The sequence below is a fragment of the Apis cerana genome, linkage group LG1, assembly GCF_029169275.1.
Source record: "Apis cerana isolate GH-2021 linkage group LG1, AcerK_1.0, whole genome shotgun sequence".
NCBI classification, from domain to species: domain Eukaryota; kingdom Metazoa; phylum Arthropoda; class Insecta; order Hymenoptera; family Apidae; genus Apis; species Apis cerana.
The window spans coordinates 2,279,476-2,292,333 of NC_083852.1; the positions used below are offsets into that span (position 1 = coordinate 2,279,476).

At 21.0% G+C, this 12,858-nt stretch overlaps 3 protein-coding genes across 15 annotated transcripts; 1 reads left to right on the plus strand and 2 right to left on the minus strand.

The window, feature by feature from the left end:
- Nucleotides 1-375: 375 nt before the first annotated feature.
- On the plus strand, nt 376-3,431 carry LOC107992854 (SH3 domain-containing protein Dlish). 6 transcript variants are annotated; one of them, XR_009832621.1, is made up of 7 exons: nt 376-493; nt 567-749; nt 1,225-1,460; nt 1,691-2,062; nt 2,288-2,558; nt 2,645-3,044; nt 3,134-3,431. XR_009832621.1 is itself a non-coding variant. In XM_062084900.1 (5 exons), the coding sequence occupies exons 1-5, from the start codon at nt 701-703 to the stop codon at nt 2,917-2,919; spliced, it is 1,203 nt and encodes a 400-aa protein (XP_061940884.1). In that variant the 5' UTR covers nt 406-700; the 3' UTR covers nt 2,920-3,431. The 6 variants fall into 6 exon arrangements, 1 of the variants encoding a protein (XP_061940884.1); XR_009832622.1 differs by having other exon boundaries at nt 378-525; nt 593-749; XR_009832623.1 differs by having other exon boundaries at nt 417-566; nt 632-749.
- Nucleotides 2,286-7,460, minus strand: LOC107992853 (uncharacterized). Of its 8 annotated transcripts, none has more exons than XM_062084718.1 (6): nt 7,122-7,388; nt 6,328-6,484; nt 5,541-5,814; nt 4,072-4,726; nt 3,415-3,637; nt 2,286-3,311 (listed from the first exon to the last, which is right to left on the minus strand). In XM_062084718.1, exons 2-6 carry the CDS (start codon nt 6,388-6,390, stop codon nt 3,123-3,125), a joined length of 1,404 nt encoding a protein of 467 aa, XP_061940702.1. In that variant the 5' UTR covers nt 6,391-6,484; nt 7,122-7,388; the 3' UTR covers nt 2,286-3,122. The 8 variants fall into 8 exon arrangements, with proteins under 8 accessions (XP_061940702.1, XP_061940686.1, XP_028520094.1 ...); XM_062084702.1 differs by having other exon boundaries at nt 6,894-7,388; XM_028664293.2 differs by having other exon boundaries at nt 5,541-5,755; nt 6,288-6,484; nt 6,894-7,386.
- A 943-nt stretch (nt 7,461-8,403) lies between these two features.
- LOC107992727 (putative uncharacterized protein DDB_G0282499) lies at nt 8,404-12,713 on the minus strand. Its single transcript, XM_017048771.3, has 7 exons — nt 12,572-12,713; nt 11,455-11,517; nt 11,163-11,300; nt 10,911-11,072; nt 10,453-10,750; nt 10,173-10,333; nt 8,404-10,072 (listed from the first exon to the last, which is right to left on the minus strand). The coding sequence occupies exons 1-7, from the start codon at nt 12,617-12,619 to the stop codon at nt 8,903-8,905; spliced, it is 2,040 nt and encodes a 679-aa protein (XP_016904260.1). The 5' UTR covers nt 12,620-12,713; the 3' UTR covers nt 8,404-8,902.
- Nucleotides 12,714-12,858: the final 145 nt, after the last annotated feature.

A 12,858-nucleotide genomic window follows, 5' to 3' on the forward strand; every position in this document is an offset into this window, starting at 1 on the left:
ATATTAAAAAAAACACTTTTATTTATTATACATGGCATCATAAATTTAATAATAAATGCAATTATATAATAATATATGTATATATAATTATATACATATATATTAATTTCAAATGCATTTATCAAATAATATTTTTATATATTTAATAATCCATAATAATCATTGAGTGTAAACAATAAATATTTATATATTCAAATCATTATTAACATTATAAATAATTTGTTAATAGTAATAAGTTGTTAATAGTAATAATGTAAATCATAATTATAACTAAAATTTTCTTCTTTTTAACTTCTTTATAAAAATATACATTTTTAATAATGTATACATGTACATTATAAGTGAATGTTTTCATTTGACATACTGTTATAGAATATAGCTGAAGCGCCGTCTACCTGTTGCATTTACGACTACAAATATCTATATTTCAGTTTCATCAAAAATCCTTCAAGAGAACGAAGGACTAATTGGATTTCTGCTTCGAGATTTTACCGTTATGTCGTTATTGTATATATATTCATACTTGTAAATATTAAAATGTATTAAATATTAATTTTAATTTTAAGGTATGAGAAGATTTCATAATTTTTAGGATGTTTAATATGCCTCTGCTTATTATGCATTGCTCTAGTAATATTTCAGCAATCTTAACGATTCATGTTCTGGAAATGTAATTTTGCTAAGCTTTAAAAAAATCAGAATGGCTTTTTTGTGTCCGGTTCGTATACGACGAGGAAAGAAAAAGAAACGTAAGTAATAAAATATTAAATTGAATAGAAGAAAAACTTTTCAAATTTAAAAAATTTATACCAAAAATTATATAAATATGTACACATATAATATATTGTATATTTTAAATTACATTTAATATGATTGTAATATATGTATTATTTATAATATATATACATTTTTATAGTTCTATATCTTTTTTGTATATATTAAATATTATAAAAATATATTAGATAAAACTGTTGAGAAATAATATTAATAAAATATTAATAAATAATAGTTATTGTATATATATTGTAATATATTATATATAATTAATTATATATTATATTTTAAATATAATTAATTAATGAATAATAATTTATAATAATTTTTTAATATATTATTATATTTTTACAATATATTTACAATATTTTTTATATATTTTATAATTCTTTTTCTCATTTTTAAAAATAAAATCTTTTTGAACAATAAAATTTTAAATTTATGTTTTAGCTGGAGTACATAATTTTAATTTGGAGAAAGATTGTACTGGAACAGGAGGCACAGGCCTTGGTTTGGGAACAAAAGTACCATTACCTCCTGGTCGTATAACAGGAAGTGCTAGTATTGAAACATTAGTTAGAGTAGGTATAGAAAAAGAAAATGGTCTATCACCAGATAGTAAAATGGTTATTGTTCATGACTTTACACCATGTGTTGATGATGAACTTCAAGTAAAACGGGGTCAGGTTAGCAATTTTTTTCTATTATATATTTTTTAAATAAGATTAAAATATATATATATATATTTATTTATTTTAATTTTATATAATTTTATATAATAATTTAATTTTAATATAATTATTTCTCGTATTTGCTTTATGTTAATAAATATAAGTTTAACTTTTTAATTTTCTTTCTTATATTGAATGCATCTTCATCAGTATTATTTTGTTTTGTTTTCTTTTACATGTTTTAGGTTGTAAATGTTTTATATAGAGAGAATGATTGGGTATACGTAATAGCGGCTGATACACGTATGGAAGGTTTTGTTCCACATTCATATTGTGCACCTTATACGTCTCAGCTTGCTGAATTAACACTTGCTACTCTTAACAATGTAAAAAAAAAATTGCCAAGATCTAATGAAACTGATTGTGATTTTACCGGTACAGGTCGTTCACAAACAGTAGATGCACAACAAACTGATACTGGATCAGCATCAGACTGTGAAAGTTATACTCGTAATATTACCACTGCTGATGTAAATGTTAATAGATCTAACATTACACAGTCTCAAAATTCTATTCAAACTATATCCTCTCAGCCAGATGTACATCCTTTTTTTAAGGTATACATACAAATATTTTTATTTAATATTTAAATAAAAATAATTTATTTATTAATATATAATATATCTATATAATAATTTTTAACTTAATTACATAATAATATTTTATTATATATATATTTGTAATATATTATGTAATAAAAGATACTGGAAATATAACAAAATATAATTTTTATAATAATTTTAAATAAATATTACATCATATTTGTATCACATACATTGTAGGATCCATCAGCTGGAAGGTATATTGTACTTTACACTTTTGTGGCTAGAGATGAAAATGATGTTAGCGTAGAAAGAGGTGAATTTGTAACTGTACTCAATCGAGATGATCCTGATTGGTTTTGGGTACTAAGACATTGTGATGGTAATGAAGGATTTGTACCATCAGGATTTGTCTATCCAGGACATGTTCTCCATTCATATGCAACTACAACTACTACAACCACTACCACTACTACTGTAGCTACTACATCTACAGAAACACATGCTTTAGGTTGGTTTTATTTTTTTTAGTAGAAATTAAAATTAATAAAACAGAAAAATTTTAATTTTTATATTTAAATATTATTTCATTTCAAGGAAAAGGAAATAACAATATGTCAGGAAATGAATCATTACAACAAAAAGGTTTACGAGATTTTCGAGATGAGACAAATGGCACGGAATTAGTAGTACTTTACGATTATAAGGCGCAGGCGCCAGATGATTTATCTGTGAGAAGAGCTGACTGGATATATGCGGATTTAGGAAATCAAACTGTAGATGGGTGGCTGTGGGCATACGCGCCTAAAACTCGTAAATATGGATTTATTCCAAAAGCGTATGCTCGGCCTCCTGCTATGACGAGTTTATAACATATCAAACATACTTTTCTCTAACATTTTATATATATATTCAAATAATAATATACTATTACATAGTATTACACTAAACGATACCCAAAATTTGGATATATATCAAAGATATGATTTTTTTCTATGTAAGTATTATTCCCGCCTTTGATAGACGTTTTAATTAATATTGAAATTTAATTTAATATATCACATTTGTAATATATTTAATGCACAGTAACATTGACATTGAGTGTAGCACAATCTGATGTAATGTGACTGAGAAGACCTTCATGCAGAACTATGCAATCACCTGTTGAAAAAATGTCTTGAGGACATTGAGCAGTTCTTAATGAATTCACTGGACCTGTATATGTTAGGCAACGTAAGCCTTCATTATCAATCTTGTCTACAGCCTGTTATGAAAGTAGTCGAATATGCATATCATTTATTATGTACATAGATATTAATCATTTGTTTAACTAAATATTTGTTTATTAGCAAAATTATATAATATACCTGAATACTACATAAAAGTTTGTTTGTTGTATTTCCAATATCCAGCCCAGCAACCCAAGCAATAATTATATCTTTCTCATGAAAATTTTTCTTTTTATTAATCTTGTCATTAGATATGCATTGATCTGTACAATGTAGTCGAGCAGCTAATACTGGTAATGGTAAACGATTTCGATATTTTGGGTTGATTTGACTACCATTAAACAATCTCGCAACAGGTTCTCTTAGTGTAAAAATTTAATATTAAATTGATTGCATTTTTAAAATACATGTCTTTTTATATATCTAAAATCTTGATATGTCTAAAATCTTTTTATTACTATTAACAATAAAAAAAATTTATTTGAAAAGAATAAAAATTTTAATTAGAAATTAGAAAATTAATTCAAAATTTCAAAATATATACATAAGTCATAGAAGTCACTTCAATATAAATACAATAAAATGATATAGTTAAAAAATATATTATTCTTCAATTCTTTTCTAAATTATTTTTTCTATATTGTTAATAGTGATAATGATTTTTTTAAATATATAAATACTTAACATTCATTTTTATTTATTTATTTTATATTTGAATGAAAAAGATTTATTTCTATAATAATAACATTAAATTTTGAATATTATATTAAATGAAATATATTTATTTATACTCACGAGAGTTTACCGGAAACTAAAAGGAGAGCCAGACATCTACTAGAATTGGAAGATAGAGCACTAAAACTGACGATGAGTGTACTTTTAATACCTGGCTCTACATTCAGGATAGGTACTTCTGGATGATCAAAAATGAAATGATGAGTTAACGCTGAAAAAGCTACATTTATGGCACAATCAATTCGTGGACAGCGAATCGGTCTTCGAGAACATTCTGCGCTAATTTGTCCGCTAACTTTTGCTTCAGACACATATGATTCTGTATTTCCTTTTTTAAATAAATTACAATAACTTTGTCGTCTCTGTTTGTCACAATTTTTATTTCGTTGTTCGCGCATGTTATTTTGTTCTTTAATTTGGTCATAATCAGATATCTCTTCAAAATAATCATTGTAATATCCTAATGTATTTCTTTCAATATTTTGTGTTGCACATGGATAATTTTGATTCCAAGACTTGTTATATGATTGTTCAATGTCAATAGGGATGTATTGCTGTAAATGTTGATGATGCTTCGAATAATATTCCAATTGTTGTCGTGGAATTTGCATTCTCTTTAGATGCGTATATATTGAATTCAAACTAACATTACTTTCTCGCGATAAATTTATATTTGATTGTTGATACTGTGCATGACAAAGAATACAGCCAGGATCTGCAATATATAATTTTTATCTCTATCAATTTTATTATTTTTTAATAAAATGATATGTTTCGATAAGATGTTTCAAGATGAATGATTTATTACTGATGGTTACTCAAAATTATTCAAGTTAATTAAAATGAGAAATAAGTTATTTTTAAAAAATAATCAAACATTATTAATAAATTAATTAAAACAGATTAATATCGTTTGTTATAGCAAAATCATAAATGAAAATCATATCAACTTTTTTCACTTTCATACTGTACATTTCGCAAAATGAATATTACAAATCCGTACTTTGTTCGATGATATATATATCTTAAAATAATAACAATATTTGTGAACAGATATGAATTTTAATTTATAGAATATGAAGTTTAAATACATGTTATTGTATATTATTTAAATAATATTATTTAATGATTCTTATTCATAAAATAATTATAAGAATGATAACAACGATCAATGAAGACTTTCTTAAATTAATATATTTTCTTATCGTAATTAACTTTTTTTTTCAAATAACCATTAATTAATCACCATTATTCATTTGAAAACATTGACGGAAACTGAAAATTAAATAAAAAAAATTAAAAAAAAAACAAAATTATTCTTTTTACTTTTTCTATAAAAAATTGATTAATATCAGATTATAAATATATAAGTGTTTCTCCAAGTAAAGTTTAATCTATATCTTAATTTATCAAAAACTTTATTTTTATTATCAAAAACATGAAATATTCATAATCATATTCCCGTTTTATATGTTTTTGTATACTAATGATAATTATTTTGTTAATTTGAAAAGATTATGTTAATTAACCTGATTGAAGCGCAAAGTGTTGAATACAACGTTGACACACAGCATGACCCTTTGAACAAGGAATATATTGACTAAAATTAGAATTTATATTTCCAAGAGCAAGATGACAAATAGCACAGAGTCCAAACATCGTATTTCCATGTGGTATCAGTAATTCTTCATCTTCTTTCATATCTTCTTCGCATTTTATTTCTTTCTCCTTGGTTGTTCCGCTTCTAAAATTTTTGTTTTCTTGTATCTTCTTTTCATCATTTTGTTCTTTCAGTTCTGCACGCTGAAAAAATTCTTTCATGCTACTATTACATATAATCATTGTAAGTTATAATTTTTAATTTGGATTTTATCTGCCTATCACACAATAAAAATACTACTCAAAATATAATCTCTCTTTAATGGATTCTATTCCGATTTACGTTAAGCTAAATATACATATCTTAAATTATTTTCAAATTTATTCTTTAAATATAACAAAAAATCCACTGTACTTCAAAGAAATTATGTTTTAATCTAAATGTATTTTCAATTTATTTCCAATTTCTCGATATTATAGCGTAATTTTATTTAAATAAATTATGAATTGTATTATGTAGATAATAAATATTTTTTATAAAAAAAAGGTTTTTTTGAAATATGTAAAAAAATTTATTATATATTTCAAATATAAATATATGATAAAATAATTTAAATTATTCCTTAAAATAGAATATTGATGGTAAAAAATTAAAATGGATCAATCTATTTATTCACAATTTTGAATCTCGTCTCCCTTGAATACTAAATCACGTGCCTCGTTCTGATTCTTTATCGAATTGCAGTTTGCTTTGTTAACTCGGTGATTTTCTTTATCCATTTTCTTTTCTTTGGATTCTCGGGTCAGCTCGTATATCACTTTGAACAACTTTTTAAATGTTTGTCTATTGTATGTAATAACGCACTTCTTGTTACTGTAAAATGTAACGAATATCATTATAAGTTTTATTAATTTCAATTTTTTATTTTTTTTAAATATTTTCCTAAAATAATTTTTATTTTTTGTAATATTAAAATAAATATACAAATATATTTCATAAATTATATTTTTTCAATATATGTATATGAAGCAATGATAATTTTTAAAATTTTAGCAAATATATAACTAGAAAAATTAAGATAAAATAATTATTTATAGAATAATTATTATTTTTCTATCTTTAAAATAGATATATATAATTAATGAGTTACTATATATATATATATATATATAAATTTTATTTTTTTTATTTATATATGAAAAATAAAATAATTTAATATATGTAATATGTGCATAATTTAAAATGATGATAGATTTTTATAATGAAAAATTTAGATAATTACCAGATTAGAAAGTATTGTCAAATATGCCTTCAATATCGTAGTCACAATAATTATTTTTAAATATGAATATTTTTCAATTCTCTTGATTTTAATAAGTTTAGAAATAATATAATAGTTTCAATAATATTTTCAAATAAATAGATAACTTGAATGTGTATATAAAATGTCTATTAAAGTTTTTGTGTTTTTAATTCGCTACAATTTATTACTTAAAAACGTTTTACGTACATTGACGAGATAAACTGCGATACGTATGATTTGCTTATTACATTTGAAAAACCATTTTGACATCTATCTTCTTTGTCACTTTTCGATACCTTCAAATATTTGAGAACTAGGCTTTGAAAAAAGCATATTTTTCGATGATTAGATTATTATAATTTTTTCTATTTTTATTTATTTATACTTATATTATTATTTCTATTTATATTTTTTTTATTTAAACTTTTATTATTCTAAATCTTTTCTTTTCAAAGTTTTATCAAAAGAATAATTCAACTAATAGATTAGAAATTTATATATGACAATAAATATGAAAGATAAGAAATTTAAATATATTATTTTATTTATATCATCTGCAATTTTATTATATATATGCAAAAAATTAACAAATTAATGTTATATTTTATATAATGTTTATGTAAATATCTCTATTTAAAATTCGGCATTAAGATATAAATCTATCTTTGTCCCACTGTTAATTACATTTATATGTATTGATTTTTATGTTTACAGCTTATAACCCATTGATCGTTGATAACTTGACATATTTGTAAATATGATTAAAAATAATATAGAATATATTATTAGAACATATAGATAATATAGAATATATATTATATAATAATATATACAGAATATATATTATATATAAGCTAATTAATATATCTTATATATAATGCATAAAATAAATCTTATTTATTATTTTTATTAATAATTCTTTGTAGTCTTTTTAAAAAATACATAATTAAAATACAAAATTATCATTAAATGTTAATTTGCAATAAACATTTAATATATATGTAATAATTGTATTTATTTTTTATCATATTTTTGGAAATATAATTAACAAAGGTTTTTTTCAATATAAATATTAATTCTTTTGATATATATATAATATTGCATAATTCAATTTAAAATATCAATATACAGAATTTTTTAAAGTTAATGATATAAATAATAATATTAGCAAAATTAAATATCTATAAAAATTTTTTCGGAATTTTATAAATACTTTAATAGATTTTTCCAGTATTATAATAACATTCCAAATAATAATAATAATGTAATAATAATAAAATTAATAATATAAATAAATTAAATAAATTCTTTAATATAAAATTTTATTATTATAATGAGAAAGAAATTTAAAAAAAATAATATAATGTTTATTATAATGTGAAAATTAATATGTGAATATATACAATTAAATAAAAAAAGTATATATAATTAATAATATAATTTTAAACAATTTTAATGAAACAATAATGAAAAATAATTTAATGCATAATTAAATACAAGTACAAATAATGTATTTGTTACAAAAAAATATTATCATAAATACATAATTTTTTTGACATAACTTCATTTCTTATATGTACATATATAAAAACATATTGTACAATTTTTAAATCAATTGCAGTTAAAATGCATGAGATTCATGTTTTACATTAACATAATATAATTATTTAATTTTTTTTTATTTCTCTTTAATAAATAATTTATATTTATACTTACTTTATTGGGTATTCATTTGAATTACTTTCAACATAGATATCTTGAAAATTCAACCCTTTCCCCGAAAATATATGATTTTCGAGATATCGATGTTGGATGTTTCCAAAAGAACATCCTATACACATATAAGTTGTCAAATAAAATTTATATAATATTATTAAGCTTTTTATATAAATTAAAACGAAAAATAATATATTTTAATTATGTTTAAACTTATTAAAAAATTATATGAAATATCAAATATATCACATTTATTTAATTTGATTATACTTTTAACTTATAAAGTTAGAAAATGAACTATCTTTTAAATTTGGTAACATTTCTGAACTTAAAGTTTTTATATTATTTAAATGTATATCATCCCATGATATAAAATTCTTTTTTTCACTTAAATTAATCATACTAATACTTTTACTATTGACCAATAAATTATCTTTTTTAAATAATGATAATAATGGTAATTCGTTAATAATTAATTGTTTTTCTGATAATTTTGAAATAGAATATTTACTAGAACAAGATAAATTTCTATTTAAAGATTGTTCGTTTGGTAAATATACAGCTGATTTTATTGGTGATGAATTAACGTTAGAAGGTAAGAATTGTATAGAATTAGACCTAAACCATTTTTTTTTTGATATTATATCTCTTTTTAATTGTAAATTTACGGTATTAGAATTGATTAATTGTGCATTTTGCAATTTTGTTGCAACATTTAGGCCATTATCATTGACTTCTTTAACTATAAACGATTGTATATACTTTAAATTTGTAACATTATCTTTGAAATTCTCAGTCTTATCATCTATAATATTATCAAAACTTTGATATTTTTCTATAAAACTGGTATTAAGATTTGAAGATAGATTAAGATCACTATTACTTTGAGATTTATTATTACTAAAACCAAAATTGAAAACATTATTTGGCACATATTTTGCTATTCTCTGATGTATGTTCTTTTCCATGAATTTCGAGCTTAAATTAAATATATTTATTTTCATAGGACTATTATTTAATGATTTTGATTTACTATCTTTTATATTAGTTTTATGTTTATTTAATTTTGAATCGTTTAACGTATTCTTACTTGATTCTTCAAAATATGTCATTAAAGATTTATTTACAAATGGATTTTTCAAAGTTTTAAACAGATTTTTCGATTGCTTTAAATTTTGAATAGAATGATTTTTATCTTGTGAAAATTTATAATTTAATTTTTCTAAAAACTTATTTGATTTTGAATTTTCTTCATTATAAAAATGTAAATTGGTACTTTCATTTTTACTATCATGATCAAGTACAGAATTCTCAAGAGATAAATTATTCAAATTTTCTAAATTAGCTTCTAGTTCCAATTCCCATTGAGAAGATATTGCTTCGCTTCCATCAACTGATCTTTTTCCAAGATATTCTGTATCTTCTTGTAATTGACAAGAATTCTGGAACATAACAAATTGATAAATTGATTAATTAGTTAATATTGATATTTTTAAATATATTATCTTTTATTACAAGAAAAATTATAAAGTTTTTACTAACATCATAATCTTGCATTCTATTATATTTCATTTGATTATTCATAATATCCTTTGTTCTATTGCTATTTGATTGATTAAATTCTATATCATAATTTGAAATCTTTTGTGGACTAACTAATTCTGCACCAACACCTGGTTCTCGCGGTCCATTAGCTATAAAATCTAAAAGTTAATAAATATAATTATTTAACAGATATAATTAATATATGTATAATTTTAATCTAAAGTTATAAGATTTATATGAAATTATTGATTAAAATAATATTAAGCAGTATATGTACCATAATCCTGACGCTGTTGATGTATTTGATTACTAATTTCTTCTAATCTACGAAGACTCGTGGCATAATTAGATTTTGCATCTTGTATTGCTTTTTGTAAACATTCAACTCGTTCTTTTTGAGTTGCTAACATCTGATCGCATTGTGCTTTAACTTCAAAATATGGTCGTGCTTTTATTATGGAACGATGATGTTTTTCTTCTAATTGTAGTAGTTTTTTCTCAGCATCATTAAATAATACTGCTCTTCTATAATGTTCTCTACCACATTCTGCTTTTTGATTTTCAGCATCCATAACCTATGATATAATTATGATACTAACTAATTAATTTTTTAATTTTTTTAATTTTTCTACTTATTTTACTTATCATATTCCTTTTATTATATTCATCATCATATCATATTTTATATATATTTTAATATATAATAATTTATATATCAATTTATTAATAACTTACTTTAAGAGTTGCATGATTTAGCATATCCTGCCAAGCTTGATCAAAATTCCATTCATGTTGATGTGACATAAATCTACTTTCAGCTAATGCTACAGTTTCTTTTGCTGCTGCATGAATTTCACTTGCTCTTTGAAATAGTTGAGCTTGTTGTTGACATTTTATCTACAATGATATTATACAATGACATTATATCTATTAAAAATAAGATTTCAATTATTTTTCAAAATTTAACAAATATTTTTAATATCTCACCTGAGCTTGACGTGCTATTTCAAGTGCTTCATAATAACATCTTGCTTTTTCAACATAACTATTTCCTACTTTATTTAATATTTCTTTTAATCTTTTAGTGGTTTCAGATAATAATTGTCTAAAAGCAGTATGAGCTTCCTATATAATAAATATTATATTTTGTATTAATTTTATAAACTATAATTATTTTTTTAATGTTTTATATTAAAGTATTAGTTCAATATGCATTATACATATACATATATATATTGTGTAATGTAAAAAAAAAATACATAAAAAATACATAACTTACATCTAATTCAGTTTCAAGTTTATTTATATCATCTGTTGCATCATTTAAATTTTCCAATTCAATCTAAAAATGTTAAATTCATTAGATATTTAAAAACAAAATAATTTATATTAAACAATTTATAAAATATTTAATATCAATATAATGATAACAAAAATGATAATAAAAAACATGTAAAAAAATAACTTATGTTTAATATTAATTTTTTTCAATATTTTTCAACATGTATTTTTAAATTTTGATTCAAAAATTTTTATATGACATGTAATTAAAAATATAAATAAAAAATATATGTAAAACTATAATAAAATTGTATATTAATAAGAACATTCATTATACATTTAAATAATAATTTTATTATATAATATTATTTAAATAATATATTATTTAATTGATATATAATTTGCATTGGAGAGAATTATAATTATCATTAAAATATATTTTATAAAATATACTTTTTTTTATAAAAATAATTTTATAAAAATACTTTTAATTATTGAAATTTTTTTGTACTGTATTGTTATAATAAATATTTAAAAATAAGTAAAATAATATATTATTTTTATAATTTATTTTTCTCTATTATTTTTATTAATAGTCTTTTACTTAATTGCAAAAATAAATATCATGATAAAGAAATGAATAAATTTATTTTTTTAGTTTTTTGTATTTCAATTTTTTTAAAACTATATAATAAATTCTACTATTTTTTTTACTTCTTTCATTATTATTATTATTTTATTAACTATTAACATTAACATGTATATATAAAATTAATTATTAACATTGAGCATAAAAAAGTATACAAATACATATAATACATTGTTTTCAAAAATAGATATGCAATAAACAATTAAAAATATATATTATTAAAATAATAATTTACAATTAACTAATATATATAGAATTTTTATACAACGAAAATGAAGTGAAAGTAAAGTGGAACACGGTACCAGTCTGTATTAGACATTACTATTGTATTTAGTAATGGGTTATTTACGTATATAACCTATAATAAGCTTTATCTTGTCTGTAACCTATTTTTCTTAAAAAGACATCTCCTAACAATAAGAGAATGAACATGAAGAAAAAATGATTTTTAAATATAATTAATTACCTGTATGCGAGGATCTAAAGATCCATCAGCATTATCCGTAACATCCATTCTTTAATTATTGACATTTAAATAACTTATCTCATAATTATAAAATTCAATTCATTGTGAGTTTTTATGAATATATATAATTCTTTTAATAATAAATAACTTTTATAATAATTAGCATATAAAATTATCTGTTGTCATTCATATTTTAAAAAGAAAACGTTAAACAATTACGCACATTAAGATATGGAATATAGACACTTCTGAATAGTAAGTACTAAACTGAATTGTTGTAAATGTAA

Coding starts and splice junctions, on each gene's coding strand:
- LOC107992854 (XM_062084900.1), top strand. CDS start 701: ATGGCTTTTTTGTGTCCGGTTCGTATACGACGAGGAAAGAAAAAGAAA. Junction 750..1,224: donor ACGAGGAAAGAAAAAGAAAC/GTAAGTAATAAA, acceptor TTTATGTTTTAG/CTGGAGTACATAATTTTAAT. Junction 2,559..2,644: donor TACAGAAACACATGCTTTAG/GTTGGTTTTATT, acceptor TTTCATTTCAAG/GAAAAGGAAATAACAATATG.
- LOC107992853 (XM_017048962.3), bottom strand. CDS start 7,184: ATGTCAAAATGGTTTTTCAAATGTAATAAGCAAATCATACGTATCGCA. Junction 5,815..7,121: donor TCGCAGTTTATCTCGTCAAT/GTACGTAAAACG, acceptor GAATTTTTTCAG/CGTGCAGAACTGAAAGAACA. Junction 3,638..4,071: donor TTAGTTTCCGGTAAACTCTC/GTGAGTATAAAT, acceptor TTTTACACTAAG/AGAACCTGTTGCGAGATTGT.
- LOC107992727 (XM_017048771.3), bottom strand. CDS start 12,619: ATGGATGTTACGGATAATGCTGATGGATCTTTAGATCCTCGCATACAG. Junction 11,518..12,571: donor CTTTAGATCCTCGCATACAG/GTAATTAATTAT, acceptor TAACATTTTTAG/ATTGAATTGGAAAATTTAAA. Junction 11,073..11,162: donor AAATAGCACGTCAAGCTCAG/GTGAGATATTAA, acceptor ATATCATTGTAG/ATAAAATGTCAACAACAAGC.